The sequence below is a fragment of the Ambystoma mexicanum genome, chromosome 9 (genome assembly GCF_040938575.1).
Source record: "Ambystoma mexicanum isolate Mex_15411 chromosome 9, UKY_AmexF1_1, whole genome shotgun sequence".
Taxonomy (NCBI): domain Eukaryota; kingdom Metazoa; phylum Chordata; class Amphibia; order Caudata; family Ambystomatidae; genus Ambystoma; species Ambystoma mexicanum.
The window spans coordinates 1,181,856,791-1,181,880,442 of NC_090931.1; the positions used below are offsets into that span (position 1 = coordinate 1,181,856,791).

General features: G+C 42.4%; 1 protein-coding gene across 3 annotated transcripts in view; it reads left to right on the forward strand.

The window, feature by feature from the left end:
- Nucleotides 1–23,652, forward strand: part of LRP1B (LDL receptor related protein 1B) — a 4,835,697-nt gene that overhangs the window by 4,795,912 nt on the left and 16,133 nt on the right. For 2 of the 3 annotated variants that reach the window (XM_069616528.1, XM_069616526.1), the window contains one exon: nt 410–508. The exons of the other annotated variant lie outside the window; for it this stretch is intronic. In XM_069616528.1, the coding sequence (XP_069472629.1) occupies nt 410–508 (99 nt within the window). The remainder of the gene's footprint in view (nt 1–409; nt 509–23,652) is intronic. 3 annotated transcript variants of the gene reach the window in all.

Below are 23,652 nucleotides of genomic sequence, written 5' to 3' on the forward strand. Positions count from 1 at the left end.
GCTTGAGGGATAAGAACACATTCCATCTGCCACTAGCTCGCTTTGTGTGCAAAATAAAACCATTTAAACTCCATCCTGGTGCCGCTGATGTCTTCATGTTTTATAGTAGATGCCTTTTCCTATAGGAAACAGCTTTGCATGCCGGCCAATATAATACACTATGTGGTTTGATTTCGAGTTAAGAAATTATACTGTCACGTGAAACAAAGCACCGTAAAATGTTAGGGATATGTTGTCCTTGGGAATGCATGCAAACACAGTGACGATTTTCTTTGATTAAACTTGTACAGGCTCAACGCGTAACCTTCTTGTTTGATGTGCATGTGCCCAATGTCTGTGTCGTTATAAGAGCACAATGAAACTACACGTTCAATTGTATGCCATACTTAAACAGTTTCTTTGTGCACAGTCTAGGTATATATGGGGCGGGGCCCCTGCCTTCAAGCTTCCGCATACTGCTCCTCCAATCTACCTAAACTCTGATATGAAAGGACCACTAACACAAGGGGTGAGAACATCCATTCCCATCCTCATTCCATTACAGACCCTGCATCCCGCCCTTCACCCTCGATTTATTGTGCTGAACTCCGAGATCAGTAGCAGTAATGAGGGCAAACACCTGGTCTCAGTCGGAATAATGATGTATATTGTTTCTGGTTTACCTTGTGCAATGCAGACAGACACGTGTTTTGATTAGAAACAAATGTGCATGCTATTTATTTATTTCATCCTACATTTATCTTCCAGGGTGCCAAGCTTAAAAGTTGACACATGAACTTGATACCACCCATATGGTATTCCAGTTTCATATGTCCTAGATACCTGTTCTTACAACATCCTAGATAGGCTAGAAGGTGCAATAGGTAAAGAGGGTTCTGCATTCTTGCATTTGCTGATTATCTCCAAGTAGTGACACAATTAAAAACAAAGCAGGAACTTGTCAAGAATGTTTGCTGAAGAACATTATGTTTGTATTTATGCATGGTGCAAGATCAATGTCCAAGACACGTAGGAAGGTGTGTTCACATTGAAGAAGTCGTGTGCTACTTTCTAAAGTATCAAACATCTGTGTCTCCTTTCTAGTACCACCTCTATTTCAAACCATTATTGTTTTTAAATCACAATTATTCTTACTTTTCAAATATTGGTGTCTTCAACAATCTTACAATTCACGTGTTTCAACAAGCACATAACTCTGTTGTGTTTTATGTTTAAAGAGACAGAATGCAAACCCCATTCTGCCACCTGTACCTCCATCCTGTAATGCAGTCTGAACACAGTGCCATGCCGTCAGTTACTTTCTGTCTTATGTTTAAACTACTACTGCGTGTTTTTGATGCTTGACCTCTTGTGCATTCATCATTTCACGATTCTCTGACTTCATCCACTAATGAGTAGTTCTTAAATGTGTTGCCCAACATATTTCATCATGTGTTTGTTTGTGGGCATTCTTCAGGGTTCTACTATGTGAGATAGATGTTATGGTATTTAGTATGTAGTCTCTTTGCACGGAGTAAGGTGATGCGTTAAAGTAATCATCTTCTGTGGCAGTCCTTACACGCAGCAGATTGTTAAAACATGCCTGTTTGGTACATGAACCCTAGCATGAGAATTGAGTAGCTTGCTTTTCTCAAACACAGATTCCTTCCTCCTGTGTATAGACAGCTCTGTATCTTAAATATTGGTTTATTAGTAATCCTTTGTCTTCACTTCATGTTGGTGGTGATAGGATCCATATAAGGTTTTTAGGCCTGGCTTCTGTTAAACCCAACTAGATATCAACATTATTTTGATAATGTGGGACCATGTAAACTGCTCAACGGCGTTTAATGCCATGTTATTGGTTGGTTCCAAAATTAGATGAAGTTATTTTGCAGTCTCTCACTCCGCTCATTGGAATCCATTTAAAAATGTTGGCATACATTTAATGTTATGTAGTAAAATGTTCCAATGCAAGCCATGTGGGTAAAGGTGTATTAGCACATGGAGCTCTTCGCCTATTATCCTCATAGTGCTATTAGATACGTTAAAATATAAAATGGAGAAGCTTATTAAAAAACACTATGGAATAGTTTCACAAAACTGTTTTCTTCATGTGGGTGTGGACTATACCCAAGCAAGTGGAGAAACCCCCTGCTTTCTGCAGACAATCACATTGAACAAAGTGAACATGCATGCATGTATTAATGTGCACAGTAAAGTACACTAGTTGAAAGTAGGGTGGGCCCAACTATGTCCACCCTTACTCTCATTCACCTAGGTCAGGTTCTTCATGTGGCAGAGTAGATCCAGTTGATTGCTCAATACTGCCAGGGATAACACTGCCCTGGCTCCATCAAGCTGAATCCCCACCTCTGGGACCTATTTACCTATTTAGAATTGTAGGAATGTAAAGATGCATGTGTAGTGACGGCCCTTTATGGCCCATCTCTGAGAACAGCTCACAGTCTGTTTATTCATTGGGTAGTGAAACATCTATTTATTCGTATAACCAGAAAAGCCTAAACAGGCTTATAAAACCTAATTATCCACCTGTAAACTTAATGATTGCGTTAAAATGGTGTACTGTCTGAATGTCGGGTGTTTAACCTAGATATAACATACATACACATAAACATTTCTCAGAATTCTTAAAATTCAACCTTAACATCTATTGGCCACATTCTTAAAGTCTCCAATAACTTCATTTGTGTAAGCTTTTAGATTGTTATCTTTATAAATAAAACATAGAAGTAGCCAAATAGGGCAGAACCATGCCAAGCAGCATCAACACTTGCCCGTGCTACAGCGCGAAATGCAACGTATGATGTATGATAAATGGATGTTGCATAATAATGCATTCTCAATGAACAACTCTCCAGCCGCTCTCAACATCCTTGATCATCTGTGGTATGCCAGGCAATACATTGAAACAGTGTGGGAAAAGTGTAGCATGACAATGTGCAGGTTTGTGTTGTAGACATTATCATAGTCATTAATGATCCCCATGAGGCAACCCTGGTAGATAATCAACTAACCACTTTCAGTCGACGAGTACGCTCTGTCCAGAAATGATGGATTGGTTGCTGACACTTCCATCGATGTGGGCATTGTGTTAAATGGAATTCTTTTAAATATAATTTGGCCCTATAAACCCAAAAAAAACAATACATGGAGATGCATCTGAAACAGGATGAGAAAATACATTTGCTGGCAGAAAAGATTAAAATCAAAATGTGAGCAAAACTAAAATAAATACAAAATATCAAAGGGGCAGGAAACATACCAACGTTATTTTTCCAAATTTCTCCAGAACACCAACTTACTAAAACAATGTGTTCAACATCAAACATGTTGTACAATGTCCAAAACATCCGTCCAGAAGGATCATGAACATGACTACGTGTCCCAAAAAAAGCCTCTCTCAAAGTTCCCATCAAGCCATTAAAGTTCCAAAAAGTATGTTCTTGTGAGGCTTTGAGCAGAGGATACATTGCAAACTGGGCTCCATCCACAGGATCAGTGCCATATGCAACAACAAGCTATTCCTGAGAGAGAACATGTTCACATGTGGGTGCTGAAAGTTCGATTTGTATTTATTGAAACATAAGCAATATAGAGAAGCATATGTAGGAAATGTGCCCAAGAGCAATCCAAAAATGAGGCCATTGAGGAGTAGGAACGTTTGCCTTTAGCTTTGTATAAGGCAGAAGCAAAGCAACATCCACAGTATAGTATTAATGAATGCCTCCCAGCAACGGGGCGCATGTAGAAAAAATGGATTGACCCTCTCCTCCACATGATATATAATATAGGGATCCAATTATGCAAGCCATTGCTCAGAAGCAACAACAGCAAATCCACCATAAAGGCAAACAAAACCCAAAGCTCACACTAATGGCCAGTCTAGTTGACATATTTGGACACACGATTGACATGGACAGTCGAGAATCCTACTTGCATGGCACGTAAGAGTAGCTATGTAAAATAGCTGTGCATTATTCATCCTAACTAAAAACAAATTGTGCATAGTGCATGGGCTAAAGAACGGCATGCAGAAAGAAGCTCTTTGGGATAAGTTGTTGATTGTGAAAACATCGACTATTTTAATATCTCTTGTTTTGAAATTGCCACCCGATCATGAGAAAGGATCATATTAGATATTTTCCGAATTGGCATACATGGCATGTACTGCATGGATTAAACGCGTTATTTACCCCATTTACTATGTTCTATGCACTCCCATACAATAAACATGATTTGTGAACCCAAACATATTTAGGTGTTATTAAAAAAAAAAAGTGGCATTTAAAATACCACGTTTTACTGTACTTCTATTAACGTTATTCCCAACGCAAGTTGGGATGTGTAACACATCAATGCTATATTGCAACTTTGTCCCAGGCTAACGAATGATTTTACAGACATTCCACTTGTGAAATCACAACGTATCAGAGTGTAACAGACACACACTGCCTTGCTTGTAATATGACCAGCAAGTAGAGATCAGCAAGAATGCGGACGCCTCTGTCAAGCAGTAATAGGCGGAATCTGGTATGGACTCCTCTGAACTTGCAGCCACGGCTATGCAGATATGCTAGACCTACGGCACCTCCCACGTGAAAACGTTACCTTTCTGTGAGTGATAAAGAGGTACACTATTCATCAATTGACAAATGGTCGTGATATTGTTTAGGCAGCCAACAGAGAGAGGTTTGGCTGCCTGCTCTGTTAGCTCTTCAGTTCAACACTGCAAGCTGTTCAATAAACCTGTGCCTGCACACTCAAACATGGAAACACACTTGTCAGAGCCATCAAATACAATCCTGAAGTTAAGAAATCTAGAGCAACATACATATGGAATTGACTATCATCACCTTATTCTTGGTCTGTGTACACTAAACATTAACTCACTTTACTACATTAAACCTGCTACATGCTTCACATCTTTTAAAAGGAAGAAACGCACTTTACTCTTGCAACCAACATTATGAGTCCAAAAGTGGAATGCATTTAACCTTTTTACTGCAGCTTCGCAAAAAATCGTTCATGAGATTCCCATTAATTCATAAAAGAAAAGACAAAAGTGAAACTGATCATGGACGCCAGTTTCGTGATGCATTCCAAAGAAAACCTAAATGGCTCACAGTCGAATTTATGATTCCCATCAGAAAGGCTCGGGCACAATGTCCTTCACTAGCTGACCTAAAAAATAAAGTGAGACTTTGTTAACAGGAGCCGTCAAAACTGTGTCTATGGCATCTTTCCAGTTCTCTCTATGTTCAAGGTGCTAGCTTGCAAAATCAGCGTTTAACACTTACATTCATCGTGACAGTTTGCACCCTTTGCTTGGTGTACACGTTTATACATTATGCTCCACTTTTAACGCGCACCCATCATTATAATATGTACAGAACATCTTTAAACAAAGGGATGTGCAAAAATGAAACAATCTAAGTCAAATTAACATGGCGCTCTGCAACTATCTTAGATAAAGTGCCCACAAATGCCCCTTGTCTGTACCATGCCAGGAAGATCAGGATAACCCAAGGTGATTCTAACCAATTGTGCAGATCATGTTGACAACCCCAGGAGAATCAGCAAGTACAACGTTTCCACACAGACTAAAGTCTGAGGATGGGTTGGAGACAACATGTCACTCCACACCTCACTGCATGCTGACACTGCGTACATAGCAGGGTGGAACCAGATGGGTCATAGCCCTTGGATCAGGAAGAGTCAATGCTTTGATCACTACCCATGCCAGCCACTGACAGCGCTTAAATTTTGAGGGTGGAGGAAAAGGACCTATTAAGTCACCAAACTGCAAGGCAGCTGAACAAAGATTGGTTATTACATGGAACATGTGTGGGACAAACCCACAATCCCCAAAACAGTTATTTTTTCAAGGGGCGTGGGGGACACACTGCAACCCCTGTGCCACCTATCCCTATATATATGGTACCTATATAATGTTGTCACAACCTTTTCCGGGCAACATTATATAGGGACATTATTACCTGATGCCGATATTATGGTGGAGAAGGGAAGATCATGTCACCAAAATGCTGCCAGAACTTTGAGGATGGAGGATTAGTCAAGATTCTGTCACCAGACTGCAGGTCACCTTCAAGGTGCCTGATGTGGCTTCAGCAGGAGCAGGAGGCCACATGAAATTACAGCCATTGACTACATGTCATGGAATCCCCAGGATCAACAGACCTTACATCTCAATGCTTTGCTCATCAACACGAGGTCAAAGGAGGGGTAACGAGTATTTCTAATAGATTTTCAGCATTTCACTAGGTGCGCAATGACTTGACACCAGGAACACTAGTAAAAAGAAAAAAAGAGCTATTAACTACTAGCTGCAATATGCTGCATGCCATGTTTAATGGCCATGAGGTTTGGTATTAGAAAACTTGAGTGTGGCTTTATGAACTAAAATTGCTATTAGTGACCTTGTGTACAATCTAGCTCTGCTACATGTGATTGGCCATTACCCTCTCCCAAGGACCCTTCTGCTGTCATTCATTGAGATTAACTTTGGCCATATGAATGTACACAAGACAGTGCCAGCTTACTACACTACCACCTATCTGGCACCTGTACATACACAATGAACTGCAGGAATATGAAACCTATTTCAACCTCCCTGCATCCAAGCACCAAAGTCAACCTTACCTCTGCAAAATATATAAAACTATTTTGGTTGACCATTTGGGCAATGTATGATGAATGGCTATACATAATGTTGATCCAAAGCACTCAGAGGCCATGGCAGTGGATGCAGCAAGAACCCTTATAATATCATAATATCACAAAAAGAATGGGATACTATCTGCCTCAAGAAAGTCAGGCGCATAGTTATTCTAAGCATTTTATTTGCGATCTCTCACACAGTGAATATGCCATCCCTTTACTTTTCAGATATCTTTTGCTGTCCATTGACTTCCCCGGTTAAGTAGCTAAATAGGGACAAGTGAGCATTAAAATGGTGAACTTGATTACTGGTTCGCGCCATTTGAAGGAAAGGTTTGAATTTCCTCGAGCTGTACCAGTGTCCATAGAGATGGCTTGTGAGCCAAATAGAGTTCAGTCATTAAATATCTGATTCAGCTTTAATCAGCCAATTTGACGCAAGTGTTATTATCGCTCACATTAGGCAAAGAAAATTGCAATATCCATGTGGGATTTACGAAAGGATGGGGCAAGTGATGAGATGTGTTTGCATGCCCTAGTCTCAAAGGAGCAAATGAATATGCATATCGCAGATGCACACAATCGGATGCCATGTTTCTACCCCTTTGTACTTTGTAACCATATGGGGATTTTTCTGTGTATTTCAAAGTCCATCCCAAATCCACACACGAATGCACTTTGAAAGGCATACCAAATAATCGAAATGACTCAGGTAGTTGGCAAAAGCAAAACTGTTTTTAAATCAATGATCTAAAACAGGGAGTACAATGGACATCTACGGACGTCTCCGCGTAAGAACTCTCAATGCATTTTGAAAAAAAGCTTGCTTTAATAACAAAAAGTCATCATAGGTGATGTCAACCTATGTATTACTAACATCATCCTACGTGGAAAACTACAAAAACCTAGTGGCAAGTGTTATTGGGTCATAAAGAACATCTAAGTATACAATCCAACTCTATGGCCTCTGTCAAGGTGCCATTCTCGTCGTCATGAGAAGGTATGAATGTGCAACATGATTCTCCAATTCTTACACAAACACCTCTATCCATAGCTGTAATCATTTCTAAGACATATGTATTCTGAAGAGTCATCAGGCGTATGGCTCGCATCTCTTCTCTGATTACATTGAATCCCTTTATGGTTGTGTTGATCATCTGAAGCAATTACCATCTGGTAATCTGCAGCCACTTTGTATTTGCTCCAACCTGGATTCTCTGTATAAAGATCAACAAGAATACTGACGAAGTCTGGCTGAACAGTCTGTGCTCATACAAGATGGAGTCAAAGGCTTCTATTGACTTGGCAGAGAAATAGTTCTCTCTCTTCACTCAATTTATCAGCTCCACAGATCTCTTCTTTCTCAGTTGAGCATATGCTTTCTGGAAACTGTCAAGATTCAAATCACTTTTAGGAATCACCAACGCTGGAACATGAACATTCACCGGTATGCATGTTCCTCCCTAATTCTTGGGTAGATTCATACATGTTCTAGATCCACATGCCCAATAGTGTCCATCATCACTGCTGTCCCAATGTGCATTCCTGATGCCTCAAAGATACGATCACATTTCTGATTCTATCCAGTTTGTCTTGTGCCATTATTTCAGAAGCACAACTGTGCACATTCCAAAGGCACTATCTGCAAGGGTCCTCCTCTATCTTCGACCCAGGTCAGTAGTTTAGAAATTCTCGGCCATAATGGCTTGCATCCCACTTGCAGATTCCAAATGGTCGATTCAGGATGATTATTTACCATCCAGGCTCTGCAGATAACCACTCCATATTCCCAGCCATCTGGTGATAACACTGATGCCCAAATCTGCATCTGGCCCCTGTTTTTCTAAATTTCAATATTGTCGGCAGATTTTCCTGCAGTCTCAAGTTTTTTGTTCACTTCCCATCTGATTCCAACTCCTTTCACTCCAGGCCTTTCATGTATGATCACATGATTTTTCGTATGATCCCTATTTCTTGTCTTCGTATCTTGGACATAATCATCTTCATCTGAATCTGTCCATTCAGTTGGCCGTTTGAGGTAGGCATCTCGGCCCATAAACTGGACTCTTGTATGACAGAATGCTATGTGTGGCAGACAATGTGCTGTCTTGACGTGTATTTCAATAGCTATGAAGATATTAGACTGCTATAAGGGAGGAATGCACATACAAAGTATTCATCCTTTGAAGAACTCCTTCCTACTTCCTTCATATGCTGATATCAAATGTTATTCCCCAAATGTGCTGTACTGTCCAGGTAATAATGTAGCTCATGATCATCCTTCCTAGCACTTCTCCTAGGTCTGGTTCATTTCTTATGAGCCTCTATAATCATCGCATGAAGTATGTCAGCTTAGCTCTTCCTTGGTGGACCAATCATAGGCACATTTGTCAGTGGACTAGATGTTTTTACATGTTCTACCTGTGTAGGTTCACTCCTAGACAATCACATCCTTTGTCTCTCCTTTTGAGACTTGTTCTGGTGCTCAAGAACAATATCTTCAACACTTTTTTCTAACAAAATACATCTAATGACATTTGTCATAGACCCAGACAATTTTACATCGCCTACTGGAATGGAAATGATTACATAGGGTCTTGGATGCCTTGTAGTTGCCACATCTCTACCCTTTGCTTGTACAGGAGGATACACAGGAATCTTTGTTCCACTTTCATCTATATAGTGAGCAGCTCATACTGTAAATGAGAGCAGTATCACTATGAATAAAATGCAAATGTAAATCATACAAAGAAAGGACCACTAGCAACAATAGCTTTTTGCACATTGTGGACGTCTCACGTGGTCTGCCATAACAAAGTTTCTACTGATGCTGCCCATTTTACTTTTTAAAGAAGGAAAAACAATCTTTAATGGGGCAACATCATGCACTACTTTGCTGAGTCGGCTCAAAAAGTTCCTCAGTCAGCTTCAGCTAGTTTATATGATGATGAACAAAGGTTCCCAGTGACGACCACAAATTGGCATATGACCAGACAACATGAAGACCCTTTTTCAGCATGAAACAAAGTTCCTCAATCGGTAGCCTTTTGGACCTTCTTCCTTGCAAGATTTGTTCAGTTTTCAGTGTTCTCTCGGAGTACCCATTCACTTGGATTATGATGTCTCTCAATTTTTCATTAAGCGTTGCATTGTTTACCGGGTCTCTCAGGAACGCTCGGACGTTGGGTTGTTTCCCAAAAAGATGTGGACATTCCTCAATCAGATAGCTGAATACCAAACTGGCCAGTCTGTGCGCATTATCTGTTGACAGGGGCATTTGTGTTTCCCGTACTGAACTCAGGAAGTTGAACGATCTGCTCAATGATAGCTGCAAGCAATCTTCTCACAATTGGACCATTCGTAGGATCTTAGTGGTTCTCCCCACAAGTGCAGGTTATGCGTACAATATGAACAGGAAAACAGCAAGTACGATCCGTGAAAGGTTGTCATTGGGCACCGCCATGGGCACCTCCGAAAAGTAAGAAAGGAATTGGGGAACTGCTCCCTCTTCCTGGCGTTGAAAAGGAATTCCAAATCTGGCATACTCTCCTTTATGATTGAGACTTAAGCATGTCTCAGTCCAATGTCAACAAACTCCTGTGGCTCAATAACAAATTGCTACCCTTATCTCCTTTTTTAGTGAAGTGACTGAAAAGAGTGTCCCGACATAAGCCACAGTCCAATATATTCTTTGTCTTTCCTCGGCAGCTTCTGCATTCTTCTTTCTTCATCATAGACCTAGTCTGCACGTGCTGTGGTTCTTCCCTGATGCTTGCTTCCAATAGGGTTGGGGATGTTGGGGGTTCTCCAGTATAGATCTTTACGTCTCCAAGAAATTCCCAAGCGCGTCTGCCTTGCACTTTGACTGCAGATGGTGTAATGTCCTCTATTATGAAGGGGCTGTTAAAACGAGACTCGTGCCACCTTCTAGTAAAGTTGCAAATTACGCCTGCATCTCCGGGGAAAGGTTTGGGAAGACATATCTGTTTAACTCTGGTTGTTGTAGCATCTTCTTCTGTGTTCTGCGCTGCCCCACACCCGTTTAGTTTGAGCTGATCTGAAATGACAGAGATACTTGAAGTCATACACGTAAGGTAATCACGTAGCTCCTTTCCTAACAATTCTGCTGTTGTCTGGGCATTACTTCTAGTTTCAGATGGAGGTGTGAGAGGTGTCCTCATTTGCCTCCCTGTCACTATCTCGTGGGGGTAAAATGGTGGTCTGAACCTGGCTGATTTCTCAATGCATACAATGCCAGTTGTAGGCAATGCAACCATCCTTGCTTCAGGGTCAATTTAAATTTAGCTATTCTCTCTTTAAGCAGGCTGTTGAGTCTCTCACTGATACCGTTTGCTTACAGGTGATGCGCCAATGAAAACTTTATGCTTCAAAGACTTCATTTACAAAATGACGGCCATTATCTGATCTCAATACTTCACATATTCTCCATCTAGGAAACACTTCTCGTACTAAATATTTGGCTGCACAGGTGGCGTCTGGGTGTGCACACAGTCCAGCTTCAATCCACCTTCAGAAAGGACATACCACTACAAACACATATCTATATCCATTACATACTTGCTGCATGTCGACATAGTCGATATGTAAATGCTGAAAGGGTCCTCTAGGTCTTGGAATAACTCCTCTAATTGTGCGCAATGTGTGTCCAGCAGTAAACTTTTGACATATGATACAATTTACTACATAAAAAGCAACATTTTCTACTATATTTGTAATGAACCAATCTTCTGCAATTTTTGCGGCAAAGCTCTGTCTAGTAACGTGCACAGGGTAATGTAGCTTTTCCAGTTTACCAGTGCTGTCTTGTCGCCAACAATGTTTCAGAGGGGTTTAAAGAACACCCTCTCCTCGTCCACAAGTCTTTTTCATCTTGGGGTGCTTCACCTTCTATGTCTGCTACCTGAGTCCTAGACAGATTATTATAACAATTAGGTACACTCATCATCACCACCATATTTTCATTCACATCAAGCACGTCAAATGACATAATAGCTTCTGTACGTGCAACACGTTTTGCTTCCTCATCTGCTTTTTAATTTCCACGTGAGATAAAATTGGCTCTTTTAATGTGTGCTGCACACTTGACTACTGCGATGGATACTGGGAGTTGTAGTGCTCTAATGAGTCTGTTCAATAAGGCTGCATGTTGCACTGGAATGCCATCTGCTCGGTTGTAGCCCCTCCTTTTCCAATGTACTAGCCCTGTGTGCACGGTTGACGTTGCACAGGTGGAGTCACTGTACACTGTTACTTCCTGGTCTGCGTGTCTCCTGAGCGCGATAATCAGCACCACTAATTCTGCAGCCTGTGCCGAAAAGTGAGACGGTAGTTGTGCACTTATCATAACCTCAAACTCTCCTTTGGCCATGTGCTTTACCACAGCAGCACCTGTATATCTTTGTCTGTCATTTTGATTGATCCTAGAAGAATCATCAAAAAATAGAATCTCCCCAGCTGCCAACACATTTTCCTTCACTGTCGGGAGCTCATCATAGAACTCCTCATAGTTCGAGCAATCGTGTCCATGCTCACCCTCTGCCAGTGGTTCGCGACAAACATGGCAGGATTCACTATTCTGCATCTGACTATTTTAATCGCTGGATTAAAAATGACCACCTCATAGGCAGAAGCCCTTTGAGATGTCAATGTGCCTTTAGGTTTTTCCAAAATGGCAAATAATGCATGTTCAACAAATAACATCATGGAACACCCCATTACTATGGTGGCAGCCTTCTCAAGGCGAACACAGCGGCTGGCAAAGATTGTTTGCAAGGGTAGCGACCCCTAATTACTGGGTCCAGAATCCCACTTTAATATGCAAGGTGCGTGTACCCCAATGTGGTTCTCTGTGTGAGTACCGCTGTCATAACAGTGCAATTTGTATGTCAAATAGGAAGAATTCCTCATCATAATTGGGAATCCCTAAAACTGGAGCTGTGCATATTGCTTTTTTTTCAATTCATCCAACCGTTTTCCCATGGCCTCATTCCAAATTCCTGATTTATCAGTGCTTTCTTCAGAGCTTGCAACAAGGGCCTTATGTATGAACTGTAGTCAGGGACACATGCTCTTACATAATTACACAGTCCCAAAAATCTCTGCATGTGCTTTATCGTGACTGGCTTTACTATTTTCAAAATAGCCTCAGCATTCTCAGGAGTAACCTTCTTTCCTTCAAATTAAATTAATTCGCCGATGTACAGCACTTCTGACAATACTGCAATTTGTCCTTGTCTACTTTATATCCATTGTCTGCAAGGATAATCGTTAGCTGGATTGAATCACCTCTGCAGTGTTCCTCTGAGGTGCTACGGACTAATATGTCATCCACGTACTGCAACACAACACTTTCTAAATTGATATTGCTTAAGTCCATCTGTTGGGCTCTATTTAAAATCGATGGGGACTCACAGTACCCCTGTGGTAAATGAGTGCTCTTTTGACGATTTTGTCTGAACGTAAATGACATCAGATCTTGCGAATCCTTATGCAATGGGATTGAGAAAAACACATTTTCCAAGTCAATCACAGTGAAATATCATGCCTTAACAGGTATATTACACATAATTGTCGCCAGATTAGGAACTAGAGGGAACTCAGCCTCTACAATCTGGTAAATTGGGCAAAGGTCTTGGATTAAATGCCACCACTCCCTTTCCCTTTTGCGATCGGATGGATTGCAGTATTACACAGTGACTGTGACGTTACTAGGATGCCCTGTTCCATCATGGCAGAAATTGTCTTAAAAGACCTTCATCTGCCTCTCGAGACATGGGATACTGCTGTGCTCAAGGTAGAATTGCTCCTGGTTTCAATTTAATCTTCACTTCTCCAGCCCCCTTCAATAGACCTATGTCGTAGGGGCCTTTTGTCCATAATGAAACTGGCACTTTCACCATGCCTTAATCGTAATACTCGGGGTGTTTCTCTGGCAACATCATTTTCTGACACGTTTAATTGCTCTCACCCAATACATAGTACTCTCCTCAAATATTACTTTGTCATCTGATGGATGATCTCTAAATAAATCCTCATCAGTGACGTCAGTCAATCTGGAACCTTCCCCAATGGCAATCACTGTGTTCCATCATCTGCCATTATAATCAATTCCACCAATCATTGCTAATTCTCCTCACACTATAGCTGCTTGTAACTCTAAAGGAAAGACGTGTCCTTCCTCTTCAACCACAGGTATCTTTGGCCTAAATATAAATTAATTGGGTATTCTCACAGTTTTGCCTACTAAGCCTGGTAGCCATGTTAACAGAATGCATAACAAAAAGTGAAGCACTTTAGGTTCTAACAGTACTTCTCGTATGGCCACTTGTCCTGCAAATTATATAATAAATTCACTCATGTTAAAATAATGCATTCCTTGTGTTGAGCACACTATGCCTTCATCATTGAACGAAATCGTCATGTTCAATTTGGTCATTAAATCTCGACCTAATACTCTGACAGGTCTGCCTTGAATACAATAATGGCACAGACATGTCACACTCTCCTATAGAGACTGGCAATGCATCAGTTAAAGGAACTCTACTTGTAGCTCTTATGAAACCTTGAGTATTCATGGCATTTCCAGACAACAAAAATGTCCCCTCTCGTATACATGAGCGTGTTGCATCTGTGTTTACTAAAAAAGAAAATAATTTGCCTTCTATATTAACGTCAACTCTTGGTTCCTCTTTAGGATTAGGCATTGTAGATAGTATTGAACACATCAAGTCTCTCAGTGAGCCTATTGTGGGTACATTCTCATCCACGTACCTGTGAAATGATTCCCTCCATCAACAGTAACACCCTCTATTCTAGGAGTCATTAATTGTCCGTATTTGTGCTCTTCTGTATCTGCATAGGTAACTGCTGTAACTGCCCTTGTGGCGAATTCATCGCTGACTGCTCTGTTTAAAAGTCTTGCTGCACTCTCAGTGCTTGTGTCTGTTGCACTGTTTGATTCTGAGAAAACCCATCTCCATTCTGCTGTGAATACGCAGGCGGGTTTGTAGTCCCCCCTCTGGAGAATTGCCCGTTTTGTACAAATCCTTGACTTCTACATGTGCGGGAAAAGTGCCCTGTCATACCACATGTCCAACATATAGGAGGTGGCCTTCTAATTTGCCCATCATGCATGCCTTGATTATCACTCTGCATGTTTGTAAATCCACCTTGATTATTTGAAAGCTGCCCTGATTATTCTGGAAGCCTCTCTGATTATTCTGGAAGCCTCTACTTCAAAAACCTTGCCTTCCCTGTGGTGCAAATCCATTATTACCTTGATCGAACTGCCTTTGATTATTCACCTGCGGCATGTTCGCTGCTTACTGTGAACTTGACCCATCTCCACTAGTCAACATTGCCCCTTCAAGGTTGTACTTGGATCATTTTTCCTGCACTAACTTTGCCTCTTTACTTTTCCTAGCATTGTCTTTCTTTCGATTCTTTTCTTGCAAAATCTATATTTCTGACCACGGCTTCGCTTCTATGCTCACTAATTTCCTGAGCTGCTTTTGTACTGTGTATGGCAGCCTTTGGCACAATATATGATAAAATACAGGTATAGATTTTACCCAAGCCTCTTGTGTCTCCAAGCTCCACTGCTCTTGAAAATTCTGAATGTAAACAAGCATCCCCTTCCTGCATTTTTCTTGCCATTATAGCTCCCATATGTGACGTGTCCGATCCAGTAGTCTAAGTGCTTTCCAGTCTGCCACCCTACAGTTATTGAACGATGCTCCGTCATGAGCAGTGTTTATCATAGTAACACTGGCATACCCTGCTCTTGACCAAACATTATTAGCCCTCTTCCCAAGGATGGCAATCAGGAAACCTTTAATGTCCCCTATAGCTAACGTGTTTCCTCCTGTCATTTTCTCCAATTCATGTATCCATTTCCCAGCGCCAGAAGTTAAACTCAGGAGTTTGCATCTTAAATTATCTTTATCCATCTGCGGCCAAGGTATATATTGTGGCCTTGCCCCGCCCTTCTCTAACAACGGAAACAGTGAAATCCCAAACTTGCATTCATTCCTATTGTTTGTCTATCCATAGCAGGGACAATGGTTCCACTCCGCCTTCTACATGGCAGCGACCTTAGCATGCTTACATACGGTGGCGAGTCCCCCCTCTAAACATGGGATCAGTCTTTAGGTCGATTTAGCTGCGTCAATGATTCTGACGCCCGAGATATAGGTAGGTCTAAATCTGACCATTGTATTTCCTTCTCCATTGAAAAACACCCTTCACAGTCACATGCATCACGTCTCTTTTCTCCAATGAAGGTTTCTCTATCTTCCTCTTACATATGCTGTCCCCAACTTGCACGACTTCTCACCTCTTCTTCATCTGTATCCAGAGTCAGTCTATCTGAAGACAGCTCCTTGGGATCAAAACTATATGTGGCCCTCTCTTTGTCGTAGACCTGTGTACTTAATAATGTTTACCCTTCCCCTGCAATACTTCCTTAGTCTTCATATGATGATAGACTGTATCGATTGCGTCCCCAATACTTCTAGAGTCAAACTCATCCTCAAGATTTGCTCTAGATGGACCTAGTATTGGCTCATGGCTGGGAAGAACTCTTCTATGGGCCTCATTAGGACCCAGGCGGTAAGGGGTTTACGGCGGCGTAAACAGCGCCGACCCTTACCGCCTGATTCCGAGGTCCCTTAGCGCCATGGAGGATTTAACACCTGCTTTCAGCAGGTGTTAAAATCCATGGCGCTAAGGGACCTTGTTGTTAATTACGCAACCGTAATTTACGGTGGCGTAATTAATGCCTTCCCCACTCCCATTATTCCCTATGGGGCAAAAATGGGAATGGGGAAGGGTAAATGGGGATTGGGGACTTACCGCCCCGCCAACCTCGGAATGGGGCGGTAAGTCCGCCAACCACCATGGCGTAAACATAGTTTACGCCATGGTGGTAAAGGTACGACCCAGGCGGTAACTTACCGCCTGGGTCGTAATGAGGCCCTATGTCTTCCCATGACACTACTGGATTAGGATCTATTACTTCCTTTTCCATACAATCAATATCTTGTGTTCTCTGCCTTCTCTTTGATCCTAACTCATCGTCAAATTCTCTTTGTTTCCTTGCTTCCTCCCTTAGTCTGCCTTCCTCTTTTTTCTTCATATGTCTTCTTTCATTTGCCCTTTGTATTTCCTAATCTCTGTGTCTTTGCATTCATTTAGCCTTTAAATTCTGTTCCTTTCTTTCATTTCTAGTCTTTCTTGCTCTTTGATTGCCCTTTGTCTGTTGTCATATTTTCACTGTTCCTCTGCTCTTTCCTGCATTCTCAGTTGCTCCTCTTGATACAACTGTTCCCATCTCTGGCTATCCTTTTTTTTTGTCCCATCATCTTTCAATCTTTCCTCTCTTTATCTATCCTTTTTGTCTTGCTCATCTCGATCTTCCCATTGCCTTACATCGTTGATGCTCTTACCATCAAGTTTGAGAAACATCTGACCACCCATCCATTCGTTCTGTATAATCGCTAACTCATCAGTTTTATCTTTTGCATTACACTAATCTGCTATCTACAAGGAGCTTTAAATCCTTTCAGTCAAATGGCAGAGGTTGTGCAATATTTTCAGGACCTCAAAGCTTACTTATCTCGATGTATATCTAATCATCCTGTCAGCTACCATGTGAACTGGAGCTTGCAGCCCTTTAAGATGAGGCAGCAACACCCTTGAGATGGATGGGGATGGAGAAATTATTCAAACATCAATAAGCAAAACAACTCATTTAGTTGGCAAAAGGAAACCTGTGTTAACATCAATTATCTAAAACAGCGAGTACAACTGACATCTACGGATGTCTCAGCGTAAGAAGTCTCAATGCATTTTGAACAAATCTTGCTTTTATAACAAAGAATCGTCATAGGTGACGTCAACCTACATATTACTAACGTCATCCTACGTGGCAAACTACAAAAACCTAGTGGCAAGTGTGATTGGGTGTTATGGAACATCTAAGTATAGGATCCATACTCATCTAAGGCAGTGGAAGAAAATGATTTGTTTCTTAACATCACATGGGTCAACTAAGTCCCTCCCTTAAATAGGTCATGTGACTGTCACTAAATACACAACGTCCCATTGGCTATACAAATATAGGACCCTTGATCATGCTGCCCCATATCATTGGTTGGCTTCTAACCTCTGTCAGTACTTTTCCACCTATGCTAGCAGCACACAGGCTGAGCTTCCTGGTGCTGGTGAGCTAATCTTTGACCATAGCTTCCCACCAATTAGCATAATCACCCATCATCACCTCAGTGGTCTGCTGTCAATTAGGGCTTTGAACTTGTCCTTGGGAGTGTTCTCTTGCTCTGGAGAATTCAGGGGAGTGAAGGCACGCTCTGCGCTCATGCATAGGTGTGACCATCATGCTTGTCCAACTTCACCCCTCCATGTGACTGAAGACCACAAATTCAAACTTTTAGTGTATTAAAATGCTATTTCTTACTAGACCGCTGATGTATTCATTATTTTGTTTGTGCCTCCTGAACAGGAGCTTTGTTCTTTCACACAATTTGTATCCAATGACTGCTCATTCCAGCCTGATATGGCCTTGGCTTCTTAGCTCATCCAACCTCGCCTTTCTGAGATTCATTTTTAATTCACTTATTTTCTAACTGCGACATACTGGCAAAGTGGACTTCCTTCTTTAGCCCAGCTCTGCTATAGTACATAGTGGAAACATCCATTCTTTACTGGTTCCAATATATATGTACATATTGGCGCATGGCACAATCTTTTCACTATAAAATAGCCTCAAGAATGCGTTGTCTGCTTGCGTTCCTTTGCATCTGTACATGTGTAAAACAGCTTGAGATCTTCATACATTTTGATCCCAAGATGACTCTTATCTTTGATACTTTCTTGATGCCTTACAGAGTATCTACATTCTCTAGACTCTACATCTCTTCTCTATATGTCAGCTCAGCTCTGTGTGACATCACCATTCGTCTTCGCCATTCATTTGCCCTGTTTCTTCCGGGATTTCATACAAATGGCCATCTTTTTGTTTGTTTGTTTTATTATTATAATGCGCGCCAGACCCGGGGGTATCAGGGCACAGAAAACAAAAGAGGATTTTCAGCTTTGGTTTCAGTTACATTACTGCGCAGTTATAAACATATTAAACAGACAAAAGAAACAGAGTATGGTATTAATTAAAAGGGCAAAAGCCAAAGAATGAAGGCCAAAGAGGGAAGGCATGATGAGGTGAGATATATGTACAAGACAATACAGGTGAAAGGCACTAACTGAGAGTTAGTGGTCGTTTTCCTTGATCCAGTGAATGAGATTGTGCCTAAAGTGTGGGTTTGTTTGGTCTACCCTAAGGGCGGGTGGAAGGGAGTTCCAAAGCTGGGCAGCTTTCACCAGAAAGCTATTTCCTCCAGTTTTAGATAGTTTGAATCTGGGTACCTTGAGGAGGTTGGAGTTGAAAGTTCTTTTGGGGCAGGTGGAGGACTGTCTCTTGAATCTATCTATGAGGTTGCATGGGGTGGCGTTTTTGAGGCATTTGTACGTGAGTGAGGCTGCTTTTAGTGAGATTTTGTCCACAGCAGTGAGCCAGTTATTTGATCTCCTTAAGTCAGAGATATGGGGCCTCATTACGAGTATGGAGGCAGCCATGCCCTTAATAAGGGCATGGATGCCTCCATACCGGGCTCCAATACCGGGTTCCTTCAATGGGGAATAACCAGGTCATTCCAATATATGAGGACCCGGTAATTCCTCCTTGAAAGAACCGATCCCCATTCCCATTTGAGCCCCCATAGGGGGCCCATTATTAGCTCCTTGGTCCCCTCGCGGGACCCGGAAAGGACGTCTCGGTTTTCTTTCTTCCCCCGAGGGAACCTCATAATTGTGCATCCCATAATGAACGGTGCCGGTTCCATACCGGCAGCCTTCATTACGGGAGTGCAAGCCTCGTAATGAGGCCCCTGGTCTTTTTTGGGTATACTCAATGCTGCTCTGTGAGCGTTATTTTGTAGAATCTGGATTTTGTTGGTGATATATTTGTTGCTCCCTAGATATAGGGTGTTGTAATAATCTAGTTTTGATAAAATAAGGGCTTTTGCCAGTGTGGTGCAACTGTTGGTTGAGAGGAAGGGCTGTGCTGCTCTAATTAGTTTACATGTATAGGTGGTAGAAGAGGCCATGGAGTTGACCTGTCTCATGATGGAGAGGGTGGCGTCTAGGTAGAAGCCTAGAGTTTTGACTCCTTTGGCTACATTGATAGCGTTACCATCTATGATACAGCCTGTGTAGTTGTGGCCAAGTTTGTTGATGTTGGATGTGGTGCCGAGGATTATGAGTTCAGCCTTGTCATCATTCAGGCATAGACCATGAGAGGCCATCCATGCCTGGATTATGAAGTACGCTCTGTTCACCAAGGCCAAATCCTTATCATAATCTCCCGTCAACGTTATGAGGATCTGGGTATCATCAGCAGAGATTGTGTAGGTGAAACCAAGACTGTGGAGATCATCAAAGAGGCTTTGTGAATATGTTGTACAAGGTAGTGGAGACACATGAACCCTGGGGTACCCCACAGGTAATGGGGATGGGGTCTGCAGATGCTGAGGTGGAGAAGACGTGCATGGTCCTGTTGTTTAGGAATTATTGCATGCATCCTATCGCTTTTTGCGAGAAGTCTGCAACCGAGTCCAGGTGGTTGCAGAGGATTTTATGGTCAACTAAATCAAACGCTGCTGATAGGTCGAGGAGTAGAATAAGGGCGGTTTACCATTATCTCTAAGTGTGTCAATTTGTTCCTTGAAGTTGATAAGTGCTGTTTCAGTCCCATGTTGGGGTCTGAAGCCAGATTGGTGGACACCCAGGAGGTGATTTTGTTGTAGGTATTGCTGAATTTGGAGGTATGCTAATTTATCTAAGATTTTGAGTAGGAAGGGGACTGTGGTGATGGGTCTGTAATTATTGGGTATGGAGGGGTCCAGAGTTTGCTTTTTGAGTAATGGGAGAACTCATGACTCTTTGAGGTTGCTGGGGATGGTACCTGTGGAAAAGGAGGAGTTAATAAGCATAGAGATAAAAGCTGATAGATCTCAGGCTGCGTCTTTAATGAGTTGGGGTGGGCAGGGATTGGCTTGGCAGCTTGATGGTTTGAGGGTGAGTATGACTTTTTTAACCTCTAAGATGGATACTTTGGAGAAGCTGAAACGGTGTGGGGGTTTCTTGTGTGGGTGAGGGTGTGTTGGCTACAGGGGTTCAGTGTTGGAGGAATTATTTTTTATTAGAGATCTTAACCTGGAGGGATTCCACCTTGTTGGAGAGGGCATTTTGGATACTGGTGCACCAGCGTGTATCCTTCAGGCAGGTTTTTGGGATTGTGATAGGAGTTTCCAATTCTTTAAGAATAATGAACAGTTCTTTTATGCTTGAGTTTGCTTGAGTGATTATCTGGTGATAGGAATCTTGCTTGGCTAGTAGAATTTCTTTCTTATAGAGGGAGGTTGTATTGCTAAGGTTGATCTTGTTGTCATCTGAGGGTGATTGTCTCCATATCTGTTCACTTTTTCTTTTTTCCAGTCTTAGTGATTTCAAGTATGGGGAAAATCAGGTGTTCTGATGCCTTTTTGGTTTGCTCTTTCTAAGTTTGAGTGAGGCGATGGAGTCAAGTGCTGAGGTCATTATTTTGTTATATTCATTGACAAGGGTACCGGGGTCAGTGGACTCTTAGCATTCAAGGTTGGTAAAATGAGAGGGACACATTTTTCGGGCGTAATGTTTCTTTTGTTTCTGGTGGGGATGGCGGGGGCCGGAGTGTTCTTATGAGGAGTTGGCCTTAGGGCTTCTAGTGAGAAGGACAGGAGGTGGTGGTCAGACCATGGCTGTGGAGAGATGGAGGTAATGGAAGCCTGGCAATTGTAGTCAGCCACCCAGTCAAGAGTTCTCCCTTTGTTGTGGGTGGGAAGAGTCACTTTTTGATTGAAGCCTAATTCTGCCAGGGTGTCTGCGATTAGAGCGGCATGCTGGTCGTTGGGGTCTTTGAACCCCAGGTTTTAATCACCTAGAAGAAGGCTTTGGGATATGTTCTTTAAATTATCAGAGAGGATAGTAATTAGGTCCTCTTCGAATGACCATAGGGGGCAGAGGGTCTGTAGAGAAGATGAATAGTAAGAGTTTGGGTGTCATTGATAGGCAGTTTTTTGGTGAGGGATTTGCAGGATTTCGAATTGTGTATCGGGTCGAGTCTCATGGCAAGGTTGGTTTTGGCAATTATAGCAAGGCCTCCACCTCGGGTCTCGGTTCTGTCCACTTTAAGTATTGTGTTGTCCTTTGGGATTGCTAGCATGCGGGCAGGGCCTGCAGCGGAGTGGAGCCAAGATTCAGTGATGGCTAGGAAGTCTAATTTTTCAATCTGTAAGAGGTCAGCTATTTCTATTGCATGTGCTACCATGGAAAGGCGTTTATTAAGGCACCTCTGATGTGAGGGGTAGATTGGTGTCTCAGCTAAGGCTTGGTTGTTGAGGCTGTATTTTAATGGAGCATTAGCTTGTTTATTAAGTTGGAGGTTCTTAGGTGATAGTGGGCGATGGATGTGGAGTGTGTTGGGGGGCTTGGTGGGGTTGGTTTGAGGGCACTGTTCTCTAATTTTCCTGATTTAGCGGGGAGCGTGAAACTGGCGAGGTGTTTGTACAATTTCGGTAGACTAGCACGGAGTCTGAGATTTCTGGAGCTGGAGCTGAACAGGTTGGTAGTTTTGGGTAAGCTGTGGCTATGGGTGTTAGTGGTGAGTGAGTGAGCGAGCGAGCGAGCGAGTGAGTGAGTGAGTGAGTGAGTGAGCATGCAGTCATGTTTCTAGTGGGTGGTATTACTATGTGAAGAGCTAGTGTGATGTGAGGGCTTGTGTGCCTGTTCATACAGATCAGGTCAAGGATGGTCCTTAGTAGAACTGTGTTGACGCCTGGTACATACATAGTACAGTGAGGATGGACTAGTGTGTAGGAAGGTTAGCAGATGGTTCCAGGTTTAGAAGGTAGAGCAATATCTGTGCAGACTAGGCTAAGTGTGAATTTCCAGAGTAAGCACCGTAGGCAGGAAAAACCCCATACGAGTCAGTATTCAGGTACTTTGACAGTATTCATACTGTCGATAGTATTCGTACTGTCTCGTATTCAGGTATGGCTTTCTCAATGGGAACCTTGCTTCCATGATTCTCCTACGTATCAGTATTTTAACTGGTACCGCAAGTCTTGCACACTCTGGCTCCCAACATATAGAAAATATGGGTGAAGTGGTTGTCCTCTACAGTGGGCTTCTGGGGGAAGGAGAGGAAAGGAAGAATACCTCTGAGGTGGTGCAGCTGGAAGTGTGACTTCTTAGAGACGTCAGAGAAGTGAGGAGAGAAGGAACGTGTGAAGTCGAAGATAACACTGAGGTTTTTAGTCTCACAGGTGGGAGCAGGAAGAGGAAGAGGAGCAGGAAGAGGGCCAAGAGAGGCAGGCCAGAGAGTGACAGGAAAGGAGGGAGCAAGTGTGCTGATGAGGAGAATCTCGGTCTTACTGACAATAAGGCAGAGATCATTGGCCCCACACCACTCATGGATGGCGGACAGACAGTCAGAGATGAGAGAAGGAGAAGAGGTGGCTGAAGGGATCCTGAAAATGAACTGAGTGTCTTCTGCATAGCACTGAATGTTAGGACAGAGAGCAGCAATGTGGTGGACTAGAAGTGCCAGGTATTGGTTGAACAGCCATGGTGAGAGGTTAGACCCCTGTGGATCACCACAGGTAGAGATAGAGATAGAGGAGAGGAAGGAACCAAGTTGGACCTGGATGGGTCGATCAGAGAGGAAGGAGGTCAGCCAAGCCAGGGCCTGATCTGTGATACCCAGGTTATCACGGCGACGGTTGAGCAGGATGGCATGGTTGACCGTGTCAAACGCAGAAGAGAGATCAAGTAAGAAGA